General features: G+C 37.0%; 1 protein-coding gene across 1 annotated transcript; it reads right to left on the reverse strand.

The window, feature by feature from the left end:
- Window positions 1-1,224: 1,224 nt before the first annotated feature.
- LOC107004548 (DNA (cytosine-5)-methyltransferase 1B-like) lies at window positions 1,225-19,989 on the reverse strand. The gene is made up of 12 exons (XM_015202781.2): window positions 19,384-19,989; window positions 5,846-7,346; window positions 4,166-5,666; window positions 3,813-3,977; window positions 3,460-3,652; window positions 3,271-3,382; window positions 3,029-3,176; window positions 2,754-2,951; window positions 2,405-2,683; window positions 2,035-2,196; window positions 1,740-1,958; window positions 1,225-1,569 (listed from the first exon to the last, which is right to left on the reverse strand). Exons 1-12 carry the CDS (start codon window positions 19,442-19,444, stop codon window positions 1,429-1,431), a joined length of 4,680 nt encoding a protein of 1,559 aa, XP_015058267.1. The 5' UTR covers window positions 19,445-19,989; the 3' UTR covers window positions 1,225-1,428.
- Window positions 19,990-21,061: the final 1,072 nt, after the last annotated feature.

Raw genomic sequence — 21,061 nt, forward strand, 5'->3', positions numbered from 1 at the left:
GCAGCTTATACACTCGTAGCCGGACCAAGGTACGAAGTGAAATTCTCTAAATTCCGGACAAAGGATTTAGAGATACTTAACTTATCACTTTGCATGCAAAACACTAGGAAAAAATTGTTATAGCTAGGAATACGGCGTTATGAACCTACGGGGAACACTTACATCCTAGTTTCTCTCACAACTTGATAAAAACCAAAGTTTTACGCTTGTTACTTGTTTTACTTAGTGTTATTGAAGAATTTTGATTCACAAAACCCCCCTTAAATTATCTGTTTTCGGAACGAACTTGACTAAATAGAAGTAGTTGTACATTGAAGTTAAGTCTAAACCATTTTCCTCGAGGGATCGACCTCAACCTACTGGTTGGGTCCTTTACTTGATACGGCCGCTTATACTTCTTTAGGGAGGTGTAATTTGAGTGTATCAGTAATTTAGTTTAAATCTTAACATCTGGATATTCCTATGTCTCTCGGTCTTAATCTCTTCTAACTTATCTAGACAAGTTAGGAATTTAATTTTTTGAAATCAATAATCAAATTGTGTGAAAAAACTCTTATTTAGTAATCCCTCCATGCTCTTTTATTTATAATGTTGCGCTTTTTGAAAGTCAGTTTGACTAATTTTCAAAGTTAAATTAAATTACATTAATTCAATATTTTAAACAAAAAATTTAGATATTCAAAAACTGTATGAAAAATATTATAAATTGCAATTTTTTGCATATCAACATGATGAAAAAATACATCTTACATGTTACTTTAAATTCTTAAAGTTTGACTCCGAAAATAGAAACCATGACAAATTATAGTGGACGGGGGAGTAAATGAGTTTGAGGGTTCAATCACTTTCTCACCCCGATCAATGTTAATGATTTAATGAAGGATAAATTTGCCATTCAATATTTAAAATGTTCTCCGTCTCTAATTGATATATAGTGACTTTACCATTTTACCCCATTTATTTATTTATTTATTGGTTAAACACGATTTTATTTATGAACATGCTAAGCTATATTACATTATCATTGCTTGGTACAAGCACATCAAGTAACTTAGAATTAGCAGCATAAGCATTCTGGGTATGATTGGAGTCATTCATGTCCAAGACCCCACTTGATTTGTCAAATAGACAAAATAATTAGAAACAGAGTATATTTTCATAATTTTAACTTTTCATTCAAGGTGTTTCCACTTTTAATATAACATAATAGGATGGAAGATTTGATTTTTTTAAGGCAAAACGACACCATAAATACTGCTAAATACATGAGAATGGGGTAGTAATGTTTCAATCAATTTTGTTTGAACCCAACCTCTAAATAGAGGGTTATAGGTGAAACTGCAAATTTAATAAATGAGTAACTGATATAATTTGGCAATGTGAATGGTAATTGACATGCATGTAATATTTTCACAGCTTAAAAAAGTTCTAAGTGAGCCTCTTTTTGCTCTCAACAGCTTCTTTGAGTTTTCTTCCAAGCGCATATGCCAAAGGAGGTGGAACAGCATTTCCTATTTGCCTGTGCTTGTGCAAGATGTTACCAGCAAATTGGTAGCTGTCTGGGAAACCCTGCAATACATTATCGTATGATACTTGTTATTATCCTACAACAATACTCTTTATGTTTGAAAACTATCTCTTATTTCCTAAGCAAGCAATTCCAAATTCATGAATATACTACACCCTCAGACTATGGTTTAAACATTCTTAAATGTGTCTACATTTTGTAAGAGACTTACTTGAGAACGTGCACATTCACGAACTGTAACAATCCTGTCTTGATCTGGATGAAAGCACATCCCCACCTTGCCCATCGGCTGGGGATCAGTAATGGAAGTGGGGAAGTTCCCATCCCAATCCAACCTTCCAAAGAGCCCCTTCCACTGGTTGTGCCGCTTAGCAGTGTTAGGCAGGCACCATGGAATCAAATCAACTAGTTGACCATTAGATAGTTTAACCTGCAACACAACACATCTTTTACACCTACTAAACAGATATTATTTCATCAAAAGCACTGCATGATTGCCACAAAACCTTTTCATCCTCAAGGTCACGCCAATCAGCTCCTGGCCGCTTGGGGATTCTTTGGCACCTGATTAGGTTAAGCTCATTCATCTCTTTTGAAATGTGATCAGATAATGTTATTGAGCTGCCCCGGATTTTCTTTTGGAACCAGGATACTGGATCACCTTGATACTGCATTAACAATGAATAGCATAAATAACAAAGTACAAACCAAGCGTGATATGATTGCATAATCTATAGAAACAAAAGTAGCATTGCCATCTTTCTTCTTCCAAATTCAGAAAGTAAAAGTCCCTACTCAATACACTAAGTGTCTTTCCAGTTCTCTAGTCAATTCCTGGAAAAGGGGATGGGGTTCAAGGAAATTCAAGTTTAGTACCTCTATGCAAGTCTTGCATGCCCCATTGCCAACAACAGGAAGATCTCCAATTGTGTCTCTGACAGTAAGTGAACGGAATGGAGCTCCACTAGCAGTACTCCTCACAGCTGCATAGTATGAAGTTTCAGATAATGCGATTTTTAATTCTGGGACAGCAAAAACATGCATTGGTTCTGGCCATTCTGGAAGAACCTCCTCTGGGGAGGCAGCCCAGATAAATGCTCTCTTCCTAGACTGAGGAACTCCATACGCTCCGGCTTCAAGGATACCAAACCTAACCTGATCACAAGAAAATTGATTCAGTTTTAATAATTAGAAATATACATACATATAGAATGTGTGTGTGTACCTGATAACCCATCTCAAGAAGGGAAGCAACAGTTAAGCGAAATGTTTGTTTTTGGTTGAACGAAACAAAATTCCTAACATTCTCCAAGAGAAAAAACTTGGGCCGATAATAATCAGCAAAGGATAAAAATGCCAGAATCATCTCACACTGTACTTTACTCCAGGTGCTCTGATTAAATCTATTCATTCCAGAAAACCCCTGCAAAAGAACACACCATTTAAGCTACAAAGTTTACTAAATAAACATCAGGGTAGATGTGAAAGAGCTTAACAAACCTGACAAGGAGGGCCTCCATTAATGAAATCAACTTGTCCAGGCAGTGGCAAACTATTTAGTTCGTTCTCATCCATTGCTGCAGCTAATTCAGAAGCCTCTGGAGTTGAGATACAGTCATCAGAATCTCCACACTTCTGCATGACAGCCCTGAATTGAAACCAATATATGGTCACTGCTGTTATGAACTTAGATATGTTCATAAAGGAAAGAGTAAATATTATATACCCAAGGACCTACCTACCTCAAAATCACATTGCAATTATGTATGAACACCTTTGTCTTTGGATGATTAAGTCTAAATGCATCTCCAGCAGGCGCTTCGTATTCAATTGCCCAATTTGTATCTGTGACACCTGAAATAATAAAACTTTCAGACAAAAGTTCAAACCCCATCCATTACAACTACAATAAGCAGAGAGATGGAAGTTACCCGAATGCTGCAGCCCCTCAGACAAGCCACCACAACCAGCAAAGATATCTAATGTGGACAAACGATTCTGTGGAGAAGTTTCATTTAGTTCCCCAACTTCATCCACTCCTTCTTTTCCCTTCCCCTTCCTCTTCCTAGATGTTGCATCATCTAGCTTAATTTTTGACAATCTCAGGTTTATCTGAGCTGGTAACTGCTCAAAAGTACAATCAACTTATAATTCACGAGAAATAAAATTCAAAAACAAATAGGGTACATAAATAAAAGGTAGAACGTCTTGTACTAAAAGGACTCCGACCAATTGCTGTTAAAATAAGACGAGAGTACAAAAGTACAAATTATGGGATGGGTACCTTTTTAAGGGATCCATTCAATGGATCATACAAATATTCACAAAAGAAAATATGGTCGAACATGGCAGGGACATCTTCAGAGGAAATATCATACTTCTTCCTCACTTCACATTTTCCTTTGATTATTTCCACAGGAACTGTATGTATATCTTCACTGTAATAGATCTGGAAGAGCAGCAGCAATCAGAATATTATAAATGCAAGAAGGTTTGCATAGGAAAAGAAGAATCCCCTAATAGCAACCTAGCTGATTAAAAAAATTACTAAAACAACATAGTAAGAGAATTAGTATATATTTACAACTCTAACCAGCTATTAGTGTGAGACAAGTTATAGTATTAGGTAGCACATACCTCCCGGATATCAGAAGAGTATGCCTTATCTGAAGATATATCCTCTGGTCTGAAGAATCTTCTGACTTTAACATTTGTAGAATCTACTTTAGCTTGTTTAGATCCCTTAGGACCAACAATTTCTAGTAATTGACATACTACATAGGCCATCAACCCCACATTTCTTCCGGCTTTGAAAGTTCCATTTCCCCCTCTTTCTGCAGTAAAGTGATCGGGGCTTACATAAACAAAGTCATCAACTGAATACTCAGTCCCCTGATATACAAAACTGGATTTGGACATATCAAACTTAAAGGATTCCTTTTCCTGATCAATTTGCTGCAACTCACAAGAGTAGCATAAACCATTACCAAGGCCCATCTTATCAAACGGGAGTCTGAAAAAAGCACCTTTTTCAGGGCGATAAAAGCTTTTGCAGTAAAATTCAGTCGGCAAACCCTTCCTCTTTCTATCTTCTGCTTTTGCTCTATCAAGTTTATCAGCATTCGTGTTTCTATGCTGGTGTCCCCAAGGCATCATTCTGATATTGACAGCTATACTTTCTTTGACATCTCCTAGTTGCAGATTCATGCATTCATTGATCAAAAATACCTCTCTCTCATTAGCTGCATTTCCAAGTACAGTGTCAGATCCTCGTTGCATCATTTTTCCATGAAGCATTTTGCTACCATCCAATTTTTCAAACATGTATTCAACAAAGTAAATAGAAGGAAGCTCATCTGGTTCATCATGTTCCACTAGAACTGAATCTCCAACAGCTATCTCATGTCCATGAACTCTAGCTTTTTTAAACAACTGTTCACCAGAAGCTGTTTTACCTATGGATTCCCCATCCCAGTTTATTTCTTTGCTGTCAGAACGTGACTTAATATGCCTTCTTGTAGAAGAAGGTGTATGAGCTTTCTCTGGAACATCCAAGTTCTCCTCCGGAACATCATCCTCTTCATTTTCCTCTTGCTCATCTGGTTCTTCATCATCCTTCACCTCACAATCAGCCACCTCCTTTGACACCTCGGGTGAGTAATTGGAATAGTATTCCCCCCAGATTCTGTTGATTAGCCTTGTTGTAGTAGCCTGCATAGCTTTCCTTTTTACAGATGGCGCCATAGATGCTCTAGGATTTAAGTTCTGTTCCAGTCTCTGCATCACCTTCTTCTTCTTAATCACCCATTTTGTATGGTGCCTCTCTTCCATTTTCCTTGAGAGACCAACCGCAAATGCACAATTCCTAATGCTTACATCAGGAAATTCAGAAAACTGCTGGAGAATAATTTGCCCATGTACAACCACATACCTTTCCACTGCATCTACATTAGATGATATATAAGCAGGATGGTCTTTCTTGAACTCTGAAACCCTTTTAATAACTTCTCCAAAAGAAAGTCTAGCCACACGATTCTGTTCCTTTAACAAAGTAATGATGCTCACTGCCAATCTTGCAGTCTTTATGACTGGTTCGTACCAAGGAGCATACTGTTTCAATGGCTTCCCAAGCCTATACCTGAATTAGAAATAATATGCATGAATAAAGCATCTATAGGAAATCCACCAAGCAAAAGCATAGAAAGAAAAACAGTCCAGGTTTATCAGAATATAATAAATAGCAGTCCCAGCTATTGGCTTAACAAAGGAAGGTACTTGCAAAATAATTCAATCACTCAAACGGAATTAAGTGCATACCAGGCCATATCAGTCCGAATTGATATAAAGATCATTGAGGACCCAAACTCAATCATCCATTCTTTTATAGCACTCAGGTAAATTGGCATTCCATCAATCTCAGCTGACCTAGAACCACCTGAAGAGGAATGATTAGCATCTGTGTCAAAATTGTAGCCAGACCCATCATCAGCAGTCATCACTCCAGACCCAAAAATGGTTACATCAATATCAGCACAAGCTTTCATTGGCAGCAGTTCTAAAGATATTAGCCTTGAGTCCGAGTTGTACAATGCCCAATTATGAAGCATGCTGCGAGGCAACTCATCAATATGGTATGTTTCAACCCCACTGTCAAAGACAATATACTCATCAGTCTCTTCATTAGATGTTTTGTAATATGCAGGTAAAGGATAATCACTTGCAATCTCATCCTCATTGATCTTGATGTATATTTTGCTGGATGAGGAAGATGTATTACGGTCTTTCTTCTGCTTCAAGGAGCACCAATACTCCTCTTCATGCAACAATTTAGCCAATTTTAGATCTTCATCTTCTGGCGCTGGACCATTGGCCAAACCAGATTCAACTATCTTGTCTCCTCCATTTCCTGCTTTTGGGCCAATACGTAGACCATTACCAGATGATATAGTCTCTGGTTGTGCAAGTGTCTCGTGCTTGCTGCTTTCATCTCTAAGGGAAGCTAGGACAGGTAGCTCAACAAAAAGTTGATCAGTCTTCTTTGATGTATCATCCAGACCAATAAGTTCCTTATATATGAACCCGCCCTGAGTAATGACAAAGTCCCTGATGGATACTCCACCTGAAAAGCATTTTATGCCAGTCATCGCTCGGACAACCCCTGCAAGCAACTCGTCAAGACTTAAATCAGGATTCCCTCCAGATGACTTTGAAAGCTTCTTATAAACCTCAACGCAAGCCGTCGCCTTGGCCAAGAAGTGGTCATAAAACTTCTTATAACTACCTGAGGGTTTTAAACAATCATAATCAGCTGTCTCAGTTGAGATCCATATGACAGGAGTTCCATCTTCATAGCCAGAGATCGCCCATTCTTCAATACGCCCAAAGCCTTCACATCTAATTCCTTTTGCTTTTACTTTGTCAAGACTGTCCTCAAGTGGTAAAATGAGGCCACTGATAAACAGATCATCAACCTCAGACATTCCAAACGGTTGTGGTATTCCTTCTGAGTTATGAAAAACAAAATCCGTTAATCTTCTACAGGGTCGTTGAGACTCTTGCAGACCCGCAGTTAACCTAATAGCTACATCCTCTTCGTCTACACAATGGTCCTTCTTTGTTTCAATGACTGAAGACTTTTTTGATAAATGCACAGATTTCTCTTTAAAATCTGAACAGGCAGCAGCTCGCTTAAGCCTTTTACGTCCAGCAGTGGGCTCCTCAATAGTTTCAGAAACAGCCTGTTTCTTTTCCTTCTTACCAGTTGCAGATGCCTTCCTTTTTGACACAGAATCTTGTTTGCGTTTGTTCTTTTTTTGTCCTGATTAATCAGCAAAAACACAGAGAAGGATAAGCCATAGCAAGAACTGAAATATTTCTGTTATCATTCTCGCAACAAAGACAAAGCACTCTAAGGAAATTTAGTACAAGGTGGACCTGAAGCTAAGGAAGAAGCTTTCTGAACTTTCCTGTGAAAGAGTCATTATTGAAAAGCATGAAGTGGAAGTGAACAACAAAAGAAGCAGCAAAATTAAGAAAATGCAGAACTCAAAGTTAGCCAATACACTTAAGGAGTTATTCAATGTGAGGTACAAGGTATAATAATCCCAAGGATAAAATGCATGATTGTTTTATCCTGTGTTTGGTTGAAGGTATTAGGCAGTCCCAGGATTATTTATCCCTCCACTTACAGCTTAGTGATGGAGAAGTTATCCCATATATATATTTGATGGAGTAACTTATCCCTGGATAACTTGTTCCCAACCAAACAACCCCTTAATATCAAACAACATTCCGTGCACTAGCATAAGCAAAAAAAGGCATAAATGCTAAGGGGAATGGTATATACATGGAGAAAACACTACATGCTTGTGAAATGACCATCTCATACAGCGCACATTGAATATTTGCCATTTCAAGAGAGTAGATCATTTTGGCATAAGATTGCTTCACAGGCTCTAAAAGCTGTTAATAGACACAAGTCACTGCAGCAAGCAAATTTGTTTAGTTTTATAATCCACCTTAAGCATTATATTGTAAGAGGCCAATACAGTAGTGTGCATACAAATAACACAACAAGCAATCTTACCCTTAGAGCAAATTCTAGTATGGACATCACAAAGAAGCAATGAGGATATTTACTCCTAATCTCTGAAGGCATCAACTAAGATACCGGGTTGCGGGTGACTATGTTTTAGCAATTAGGGTGTGAATATGGTGAACAATCACAAACATAAATTTATTGTACTTCTTTTATTTTATTAGATGGTGTTTAACTGGACACAAAATTTAGGATGTGGAACAGCTTTATGAATTATATCAGTGGTAATGGAGAACATTTTAAGTTGTGGCTAAAATACTAGTTTGATAAACGTCACATCAAGAGTTTGGAATTTGAATGGTTAAATGAGTTTGAAACCTTGAAAGTCATAAAAGGTTTACAGAATAACTGTAACAAATCAAGGGGATAGTGTTGATGCTGTCAAGCATTGAAGTATTTTCTAAAATAGGAAAAATACCATGTCAATGGAAATAGATGGATTTTATATAATGATGAGGATTTTTAGAATAAAGATAAGGAGCATTACAAATTTATGCGAACTCAAACATATATAACAAGAAAAGCAATGTCATATCCTCAAGGACCGTATTATAAATACAAAAACTTAGCAAATAACGCTACCAAATTAAGTCAACATGATAAATGATCTTTGCTATATAAAATCAATATATACAATGTATACAAACAATGCCAAAATAGATTACCAGCCATGAGATGGCAATAGTTGAGAAGCAACCTCTTCTTGCAACTAAAGAAGATCTTGGGGGTTCGCCGAACAGATATGCAATAGATATGGACAGTTCATTAGATGATTCTGTCAACTATAGTACGAACAAATTGACATGAGATTGATTCAGGAAGAATAAGCAGTAAGTGTTGCTGGTTAGACAGGAAAAGTTGTTTATGCCATAATTACTTCACTGGATTATTGATTTGTGAAGATGTTATTCTTTGAATGAATTTGGTATAAGTTAAGTGGGAATAGTTTTTAAGAAGAAGAGTAAATAAAGTGACAACCCATAACCAGGAAAGATTAACAATTAGGTTGAAATGGTAGAGGCCAGTGAGCAAGCAGCAAAAACAGTGGCAGTTTAACTAACTGAAATTCATTTCAATGCAAGTAGTCCTCAGTTATAGTGTCTGCAGTTTAGGGTGGATATAATAGTTGACCAGACCAATATTAGACAAATCTCCGTTTCAAGATCCCCAAATGAGAAACAAAGTTAGTCTTACCAACACAGGCAACACTCCTCCAACAGTTCATGAACCGAACTATTATAAGTCTTACCATTACACTCTATGCAGAGAGAATAGTTATGGATTAACTTAACCAAACAAGCTTCTAGCAAGTCTTCTTTACCACCCACCTCCAACTTATTTCAACTAAACATGCAGTCATAATAAAGGGCCTTTGATGCTCAAATTAAAGGAGCAATCCCCACAATGTATTGTCCAGCCTAGACATGCGTGAGGCAGATTCTCTGGAAAGTAGAAAGAGGAGTCAAGGCCCTCATCTTTAGTCATTGTGCATACAACAACAGGATCCCCACGCATAGGTGTCGCACCCCATTTTTCGCAAAACGGTTTGTGCAACAACTTGACAACTTTTTTAGGTTTTAATTAAAAGAGAGTCGCCACCTAACAAATTAGAGGTGCGCTAGGGCACCTAACTAACCTAACTAAGTTTAACTAATTAAGGTCAACGAAACCAAGATTTGAATAAGGGTTCAAGTTACCACTACAGGAAGGTGTTAAGCACCCTCGAGGTCTACAAATGTGAGTCATGACCATATCTCATATATTTATGCAGGAGTAAGCATGTGAAAATAAGGTATAGTTATTCATAAGTTGAATTAAAATAAACTAAGTGAAAAGGCATATACAGATTAAAAGCATTTAATGCAAATTAACCAGCATTAAACATAACTAAAGAGACAAGCAAGACCACAGAAAGTACACAATCAAATATAGAGAAAAGACATTTTTTTTAGGATAGTAACACTAATCTATATATTCGCAGGTAGTCTACATCCAAAATATGTAGTCCCCTTCAAAAGGTATTACAGTCTAGTCATATTGTCGTCTATCACCACTGCTTCTTACAAATAATCTAAGATATCCCAGATATCTTCTGCTTGGACTAAAATGTTCTTTTTACACCAAAAATAAAATAACGCTAGACAATTCATCTTGAAGCTCTGAAGTCCATTCTGCTTGTCTTCAAAACATCTCTGATTTCTCTCTTTCCATACAGTCCACCATATGCATGCTGGGACAATCTTTCATCTCTCCTCCTTTGTTGGTGCATAACCATCACCCTTCCAACTGTTAAGGACTCCTCTGATGTTCCCTGGCTTTACCCAATTTATTTTTCTCAAGCTGATGAACATCCTCCATAGTTGTTCCGTCCATTTGCAGTGCAAGAAGAGATGGTTAATTGTCTCCACTTGTTCCCCACATAAGAAGCATCTTGAACATAATTGAAATTTACTTTTGTTCAAATTGTCATGTGTCAGTACTGATTCCTTAGCCAGCAGTCATATGAAGCTATTAACTTTGTATGGGATCTTGGTCTTCCATATCATCTTCCATGGCCAGTTTCCTCCCTATGATTTGATTTATTCAATTCTCTATAGGCTGAGTTTGCAGAGAAAATATCGTTCCTTTCTTTCTTCCATACTATGGTATCCCTTTCTTCGGATAGATTGTTGAAGCTGGCCATAATGGTGTAAAAAGTTGCTACTCTTCCCACTTCCCAATCGTTCAGGTTTCTTCGTAAGTTTAGGTTTCATCCTTGTCCGGTCCACATCTCTGAAACAGTGGTCTGTTGAAGAATACAATGTTTGTGGAGATCTGGAAATTAATGTTGTAGTGGTGCACCACCTAAACAGTTATCATTCCAAAAAGAAATTTTTTGTCCAATACCTACTTCGTAGTTAATTCTTCTCTTCAGCAAAGGTCATAAATTTTTGATAGCTCTCCAAACTTGCAACTGTATGGTATGGAGACCATGTTTGTTGTCCAGTTATCTTCCATCCCATATTTGGCAATAATGACTTCCTTCCACAACATATTGTCATTTGTTCCAAATTTCTACGGCCATTTCATCATTAGACTCTGATTTTGTACTTTCATGTTTCTCATTCCAATCCCTCCTGCTTTTTTTCCACTGTCAGTTCCTTCCATTTAACTAGGTGGAATTTCTTTTTGTCTTCAGTGCCTTGCCAAAAGAAATCTCTTCTGATTTTGTCAATTCTTGTTATCACATTTGTTGGTGTTGGGAAGATAGACATCATGTATGCTAGCAGTGCATCTAATACACTGTTCACCAAGGCAAGTCTTCCTCCTCTAGACAGGTATTGACTCTTCCAATTTGACAACTTCTTCTCACATTTCTCCAATACACCGTTCCGTATTGCTATGGAGTTCTATTTGCCCCTAAAGGCATACACAAATATGTAGTTGGGAGTTTACCACCATCCCTCCTAGCTTTGTGGCCAAGTTTCCAGTTCCCCAACTTCAATTATGGGATATATGAAGCTTTTCTTCCGATTAATATGCAAACCTGACACGGCTTCAAAGATAATGAAGATACCCTTAGAATCAAAATATGTTCTTCCACTGCGTCGCAAAAAACTAGGGTATCGTCTGCATATTGCAATTGAGTGATCTCCAAACTATTTACATCACCGGTTTGGAAACCTCTAATCCATCCCTTCACTTTAGTTGTGTGTAGTAAGCTACTCAAGCCCTCCATTGCTAGAATAAATAAGACCAGTAGCAAGGGGTCACCCTGCCTTAATCCTCTATGAGAAGGAAAAAAGCCATTTGGTGTCATGTTTATCAAGACTGAGAATTTTATTGTACTAATACAGTGCTTAATCCATTTGATCCATCTAGCTCCGAACCCCATTTTTCCATCATCTGAATTAGAAAGCCCCAATTTAGATGATCATAAGCTCTATGTATATCTAGTTTGCATAGAATACCCAGTAGCTTACTCCTTTGTCTTGATTACATACACTCATTTGCAATTAGAATGGCATCCATAATTTGTCTCCCTTTTATGAATGTCATCTGTTGTCTATCCACCAATTTATGGATGACCTTTTTCAATCTTTCTACCAAGAACTTAGCAATAATCTTGTAAACTCCCCTATCAAACTGATAGTTCTGTAATCATTTAACTTTACCGCTCCAATCTTCTTGCGGATTATGGCCACAAAAGTCGCATTGAAACTTTTTTCAAAGAAGCCATCCTCGTGAAAGTTTTGCACAGCTGCAACTAGATCATACTTGATGATCTCCCAACAGTGTTTAAAGAAGTCCATGGAGAATCTATCAGGGCCAGGGGCTTTGTCTCCTGCACAAGCTTAGATGCTCTCCAGTATTTCATGCTCCTCAAAGTTTGCCATCAAAAAGATCTTAATTGCTTCTTCAATCTTGGGGCAGTCTCTCATCTTTAATTGAGGCCTCCACCTTTCTATCTCTTTGTAGAGATTCTCATAGTAGGAAACAATTTCATTGTTTATCTCCTCCGTCTCTGTCACTATCTCTCCCCTAATTTTCAACTTGTTTATGGTGTTAGCTCTTCTGTGTGCATTTGTTGTTCTATGGAAAAAACTTGTATTTCTGTCACCATGTTTCAACCAAGTTGCCCTAGATCTTTGCCTCCATGCTATCTCTTCATGTTTGACAATGTCTTCAAATTCCATGTTGATGGTAAGCCTTGAGACAACTCCTCCTCCACTAACAATCTCTGCTCCTGCATCCTATCCAACTCAACAAGTTTGGTTAGAATACTTTGTTCTGCATTTTTAGATTACCTTGGATTGTTTTCCTCCATTCCTTCAACTTTATTTTCAGTGCCTTTAATTTGGCCCCTAGAACGCAATCAGGTTTCCCACTGTAGTTGAAAGATTCCCACCAATTCTTGACTTTACCATTGAAATCTTTTGTATGTAACCACCCGTTCTCAAATTTGAAGTATGACTTACTTGTTTCCCACTCACCACATTGTAGCAACAATGGTGTATGATCTGAGAGCACCCTTTGTAAAATAGACTGTCTGATTTTCCTGAAGCTATTATCCCATTCTTCATAAAAGAAAAATCTATCCTGTCTTCCCGCACTAATATGCCTATCTCCCTTTCTCCAAGTGTACTTGCCCCCCACTAGTTCTGGATCAACTAGTCCCATATCTTCAATAAACTCATAAAATGTCTGTCATAGCCTTGTTAATTCTATTACAGCTCTTCTTTTCCGAGGGATGTCTTGTTGTCTTGAAATCTCCACATAACACCCAAGGGCCTGAGGTTAGGCCTTTAGCTGCTCCAATTCCCACCATGTTTCCTCCCTTTCCTGCCTGTCATTAGGAGCATAAACTCCTATCAAGTGCCATTGAAACTCCTAGTTCTTCCCCGTAAAGCTGCAACTAATTGTGTACATGCCTTGGCTGCTGATCACTCCTTCACATTCCGTTGTGTCCCAAATGATCACCACTCCACCTATAGTGCCACTAGCCTCTAGTTGAACATAGTTCGACCATCTTTTTCCCCACACTTCCTTTATCATTTTTCCAATGTCTCCTTCTAACTTAGTTTCCTGTAAACACACTACATCAACCTTCCAGGATTGCAAAAGACTTTTTATCATACTTCTCTTTTTTGCACAGTTTAACCCCCTCACGTTCCATGATACTATGTTCAACTTCATTGGTTCTTGATGGCTAGGTATCCCCCCTACTTCTACTGCTATTACTTATGAAATTAGAATCTATCACTAACCACTTCAACTCATACACCCCCTTCTTTTTTATTATTGATGAGTCCATTTTTTCCTCTGCACTTTCCAGCTTGTTATTTTTTATTGTCTATCTTCAAAAACAATTTTTTTGGTGTTTTTTCACATCCTCTTAAATCTACTCCAAATTCTGTACTCAGCCTCATAAAATGTTGTTGAATCCATTATGAGGGGCTAAGACACTGCGGCTCTTCATTTGGCATTTGAATTCTCAAAGGTCTTGCTTCCTCTGGTATTATGTCTGTTTCTCCTCCATTTGTTTCCATCTATCTCTCGCTTCTCTCTCTTTTTTCTTCATGATTGACTTTTAACTCAACTTCTACTGGTGCAATTGTCTTCGTTTGTATGCAATCAATTGCTCAACTTTCTCCTTCTCCCAGCAGGTTCCCCGTCTCTTCACTGCTATTAGAGGTTGTGTTATCTTGTGTATTGGCCAATATTTCAATGTTTATTATGTCCACCAGCTGGTCTTCTGAATTAGAGCCTTTATATTGGAAATTAGCAATTGGATCCAATTGGCCCAATTGATCTGTTTTTTTAATTTGGCCCAATTTATCTACACTTCTAATTTGGCCCATAGAAGCTGAAAGAGACCCTTTGTCCTTTTCCCCCTTTCCATATGTTATAGTTTTCAAAAAGCCACCTACCTTGGATGTGCCCTCATGTGATAAATGTGGAAATGTCACTTTTTTCACCAAAAAGGCATGCTCTCTATTGTCCTCTGGACAATACCTTGAACCCTCCTTCTTTGTCTCTTCTTTCTTTATCATCTCCGGCGTCTCACACCATATCGAAATTTGGTAGACGAAACCTTCACTGTTAACCTCCATCTCTTTCGGAACTCTTGCTCCATCTCCCTTCAACATGATGCAAGCCCAATGAAGATGATTTTTCGATATGGTCTCCTCTTCTGTCTTGATAAAGCCTCCGCATCTCTCTCTGATAAGTTTGAAGATTTCCTCTGACCATAGATTCAAAGTAAGCCCTAAAACTCTAATCCATACGCAGTCCCTCCTGATTTCCGCTAGCCAGCATCCGGTAGTTGGTTTCCACCATTCTAGCTTAAGTGGCATTCTCCTCCAAGACCATTCACCCTCCATAACGTGCTCTGCTGTCTTCCGTGACGGGAACTCAAACAAGAACATGCCATCATTCATAGCATATACACTGATGCCGCTGTCTGTCTTCCAGGTGTTACTTGCCCATCTTCTCACATGGTGCAATTGTGGCATTTCAATGGAGCCATGGTGAAACTTGCCAACTATGCACCTGTTCAATAGATCCCTAGATCCCTGTCAGAGGTTTTCGTCTCTCCAGAGATCTTAATTCTACTTGCTCTGTTTTGTATCTTTGCCTTCTTTGTGCTCTCCGTCATCCATCTACTAGACTTGAAGGCATCTTTGTATGAAGATCCAAGTTTCTTAGAAGACACTTGCTGCTGCTCCTGTACTCTTTCTTGTTCATATATGAACTTTGCTATTTTGTGAGCAATATTCCACCATCCCTCTCTGAAAGTAGTTTCAGGTATAATAATTACCGCTTTGATTTGTCCTTGTATGGCTATAAAGCTTATGTATCTTCCATTCTCATTGTTTTTAAGAGTGCAAAAAAAAAAACTCTGAGAAGTGGTCTTTTGTTTTCCATCTCCTAACTACATTTCCCTGTTCCTTTGATGCTTCAAAAAATACAGTTGTTAGCATCTCAGGTTTTATGGCTGATTTTAACTTTCTGAGATACACGTCTGCTCTGTTCCGACCATGTGAAACTAGGTCTTAGACTTAACTCACACCCCAAAAGTTAGCTCAAAGTGAGGAGGATTGCCCAAGCCTTATAAGGAGTCCACCCATCTCATTAACCACCGATGTGCGAACTTTTGTCATTCTTTAACACCCCACCTCACGCCCAGTAATTAGCATCTGGTGTGTGGAAAATTTTTATTTTGGGGGGTCCTAACATCGAGTGAGACGAACCCTGCTCTGATACCATGTGAAACTATGTCTTAGGCCTAACTCACACCCCAAAAACTATCTCAAAGGGAGGAGGATTGCCCAAGCCTTATAAAGAGTTCACCCATCTCATTAACCACCAATGGAACTTTTTGTCATTCTTTAACAGACCATTCATACCATGATTCTGCCTCCGTTTGACATTTTGTGATCTCATATGACTTAAAACCGCATTGTAGTAGATGTTATTTTCCCTTGTTGAGCAAGACTTTAACATCTTACCGGAAAAAGCCCCCCAGAAAAGGAAAGTAATTTGAAATTCAAGCTACATGCAGGTTGACCTCGATTCTTGTGCCTGAGAGCATTTTTCCTATTTAAACATGCCTTGTTGGGAAGTTGAGAAGACATTTTTAATAATTGACTACCCTAAATAATATAGGCAACAATATAAAAGAAAAAGGGGACAACATAAACCTAAATTAAATATTATTTCTCGGATCAGCGCTCAACTTATTAATCAGGAGAAAAATCAAAGTTTGTCATTTTCTGCTCAAGTCAACTTGCATCATTTCTGATAAGACCTAATTACCCCTACCTCATTCTAAATTCATTTATTATTAAGAACATAAAGCGAACAAAAGAAATTGTAAAAACTAATGTCCTAAAAGGTCCCCTGTGTTTCAACTTTATGTCCAGAGGCATTGGACTAACTAGATGGACTAAACAAATATAAGTTTCCTAATGAGGCCCCTAAGTGTCAAACAAGACAAACAGGACAAGCATTCAGCACGTAAATCTCATATTGATCTCTAAATTTAGGTTATTGACATGCTTGAAGACACAAATAGTTGTGAAAGGTCTAGGCAAAAGTGTATGCACAAAGAAACATATTACAACAATATCTTTAGTTCTATAAGAAGCAAAAGATAAGGGTGCAAGTTAGTTTCAAGGGTAGCAGACAATTAAAAAGCAGATCAATGGTCTTTAACATGTTGAAAATAATTCCTTGATTAATTTTAAAATGGCAGGGAAACATGTAAAGAGTCATACATTAATTTATTATTATTATAATTATTATTATTATTATTATTATTATTATTATTATTATTATTATATGCTAAGGTGTTAGGCATATTGATTAACATAAACAATTAAGCAAAGGAAAAAGATTAACATGCTGAAGATATTTGAATCAAAACTTAAGTAGTCAATTAATGGCAATGGTAGGCCTCTTTATTTTTTATTTAATTACACCTATAATGGGAAATAAGAACAAACAAACAGTCATACTCCTACATGCTTTCTAACACGAATATGTTAAGATAAACATGTAGCACATAAACCCCTCCCTCCTTAGACGATCCCCAAATTTATTTCATATATAGAGAGCAGTGCTTATACAAGTTATTACAATCTAAAATAAAGGTGTAAATGAACATCATAATACAAATTAGAAGTACAAATGCTAAACTAAAAATCCCGTCCATAAAACATCTAATGTGACTCTTCAAACTAGAACAATAATGTCCAAGCCTGCTAAGGAATAATGCAACGCCTATATATGTACATATATATATATATATATATATATATATATAGAGAGAGAGAGAGAGAGAGACAGAAGGCGCACACACAAGAATTCAAACAAATAAAGAAAGCAACAAATATAATGTAATACACACACACACACACACACACACAGAGAGAGAGGGAAGAAGAGAACTGACCCAGAGGCTTACTTTTATTTATTTAGACATACCAAAGTATGTAAAGTATTCGTACCAAAAAGTATGTTAAACTTAAGTAATATTAATACGAGAAAAGGATTAAACTAATGAAGGAAGCTAACTTGTTAAACAGATTAATTAATCAACAAGAATAAACTTAACACAACGTCCAACTTGATACAACAAACTGAGCAGCAAACTTTGAAAGCAGTTCGTAAGATTTTTCTTTTCCTTTTTGAGAGTATACGAAAGTAGTGTGGATTAAAGCGTGAGGAAAAGTGAATGAGGACTTCTGTTTATATACTAAATGAAAAGGCATAACCGTGAAATAAACAATAATGGGAGCCAATTATTAAAATTTGTTATCCTTAAACAAAAAGAGGGTCAGATCATTAAGAATTTATCACCAAAATCGAATAAAGCTTTTAACAAAATTAAACATGTAAGAAAATGTTCAGATTTTGATTAGGCAAAAGATTAATTAAAAGCAACCACAAACATTTAAGTAATCTAAAATTAAGTAAAGAAATAATTATATGTTAAAAAGAAAATAACTATGCAACTCATATCATATATAATAATTTTTATCATAATAAGACAAGTGAATTTGTGCAAAGAATCAATTTTAACACATTAAATGTATAACACTTAGATAGGCAAAGGGTAAGTCCATATCAGTGTTATCAAAGGCGTGCATTAAGCGCGCTTAAGCTTTAGAATGAGGCTCAAAACGTGTTGAGTGCTTCGCCTTGCTCTATGTGTGCTTCAATGTCATCAATAAGGTTCTAAGGCAAACGTTTCCTTGCCAATGAGCTTCTTATGACGAAGTGACGCTAAATCATTGATATTACTTCATCGTAATTTTTTTTCAATTTCTTTTGCCATATATTTGTCATTCATGTTTATAATTATTAGCCTTGGACTAAAGATATATATTTGTTTTCTTTTCTCCCTTTGCGTCTTTTTTATTAAAACCCACACTTTATTTGCGCTTTGCACTTAAAGCCTCTACGGACCCTTAGAGCTTTTTTTTTTTTTTTTGCATTTTTCAACTTTGATATGCATGGTCCATATTAAATAAAATAATATAATTTTAAAAAGCAGCTCTAAATTAAGGCTTAATCAATAAAGAGAATTATTATCTAAAGAAACAATCAATTCATTAGTTACTAGAATTATGAGAATTAACCAAAATTTAACCAATTAATCAAGTATGGAAGATCAACCAGTCAACATAGAAGAACAAGTATGAAGGTATCTTTTAAGGAGAAGATTAAAGGAAAAGATCAACATAGATGAAGTTGAAATTAATTTGAACAGAAGAGGATTTCAATCTGTGAAAAAAAGGATAATAACTATTTTAGGAGCAACATCAAACTTGATTCTCATTCAATTAGGCCTGAATCAGATTTTAAAAGGAAAGAAAATAATCATGCTAACTATCAAGAATTCAATATAATCCAAACAAAAAATATCAAAATAGACTCTGATATATATAAGCAATGAGAATTACGAATTCCAGTATTATATCATACTTCTGAACTCATTACAAATCCATGCTTCACCAACTATTTCAAACACCAAGACGAGTAATCACATTAAGGAAAAGAGAGTAAGAGCACGAGAATTTAACAAAGCATCACCTTAGCAAGCCAGCGAATTATATCAGTAAACAATTTCAAATAAGACATGCATAAGTTTAACAGCCAAGACGACAATTAAAGCAATTGACTCAATCAGTAATCATACCAACATTCGTTTCGCCTCTAATAATATGCTTAAAAGAAAAAAAGAATCAAAGTGATGAGCAAAAACTCATACCAGATTTGTCGTTGTTCAGAAGTTCTAATACCGACTCCGAATTAGGTTGGGGTGACGCCATCCTCACCAACCGGAGTTGCTGCCCCACTGCTGGCCTGAGTTGTTATCGCTGCTTTGCCGGAGTTTGCTGGTCACAGCTTGCTGCTTCGCCAAAGCTGCTGGGCGGAGCAGTCGTTGCTGCCCCACTGCTGGCCTGAGTTGTTATCGCTGCTTTGCCGGAGTTTGCTGGTCACAGCTTGCTGCTACTTCGCCACAGCTGCTGGGCGGAGCAGTCGTCGCTGCCGTTATCCCGTCCGTCGACTTCAATGGAGAAGTGAGAAGAGAGGAGCAGGGCGGCGGTAAGAGGGAGAGAGGAGAGCGGAGGCGAAGGGATTTTCGTTGTAGTTCTCGCCAGCGACCAGCGATGGTGGCCAGAGCAGCGAAGGGAGAAGATAAAGGAGGGAGCAGAGGCTGCTGGCTTTGCCGGTGAAAGGCGATTTTTCAGCGGAAATGGAGAGTAGAAGCTGGTGCGGCGGAGAAGTTGAGGGAGTTGGGGTGTGCTGTTGCTGAGTTCTCCAACAGGAAGAGGACAAATGAGAATAGGTTTTGGGGGGGATTTGGGCGGGATTTGGGCGGGGTTTTGGCGGGGTTTTGGAGTTTTGGGATAAAATAAAAATAAATGGGAAATTGATCTCGGCCGTTGGTTTAATTGAGATATAACGGCTGAGAATGATTTTTGGTGTTGGATGAATTAAGGTGGACAGTTGAGATTGAATCAGAAGGGGTTTTGAGATTGGATTGAATTTGTTCTAAATTGGCTATATTTGAAATAAATAAATGGTTGTAATTGACATGAAATTGAATAGGGAAGACTAGAATTGAAATAGACTGGTATAAAAGAGGCTATGATTTGAATAATTATGCCCGTTCGTCCACTACACATAATAAATAGTTTCATATGAAATAACATACTTAAATATTAAAGAAATTCTTGAATACGTAAACAAAATATTTACTTCCAATTTATCAACAATAAATAAAATAATAATAATTTTAAAATATGATTATTAAAATATATCATTCTTTAGACAAATTTGATGAACTTTGATACACATAATAAAAGAAATAGGTTTTAAAATACTTATTTAATCAAATGGCAATTCGAAAAGTGCTATAGTCGATCAAAAGTTGGTATCAAGAGTTGTTCCTTTTTTGCTTGAGAATGAAGAATGAATTGTTGGGCAAACAACGTTCGCTAACTAGTTGATTTTGTCTGACTAACGAAAAGGTGTTAGTGGGATTAATTGGAATAATATGCAATTATGAAAAATGATATGGCTAAGACTTTGATTTTAAATCGCCTACATATCTCTGGTATTACGTGAATCAGATTGTGTGTAGTTCTAGATTTAATGATGAACGGAGTTCCTAAAATTGAAATAACTGCGTGAGCTTTGAATAGGAGTAATAACAGCTTGCATGGATAAGATTAGAGATCGAGGTGGCATGAATAATGTAAGAAATGTCTTAAGTTATGAACCCAAGGATCATATGAGTGGTGCAAAATGAAAGGGCATTTATTGTGATATATATAAGAGCGAAAGTCGTATATGAAAGTGCAATTGATCTTGTCTGCAACGTGTAAACTTGTAGCTTGTGATTTGACTAAATAAAATTATTAGGACATATATGTCAATTA

The sequence above is a fragment of the Solanum pennellii genome, chromosome 11 (genome assembly GCF_001406875.1).
Source record: "Solanum pennellii chromosome 11, SPENNV200".
Taxonomy (NCBI): domain Eukaryota; kingdom Viridiplantae; phylum Streptophyta; class Magnoliopsida; order Solanales; family Solanaceae; genus Solanum; species Solanum pennellii.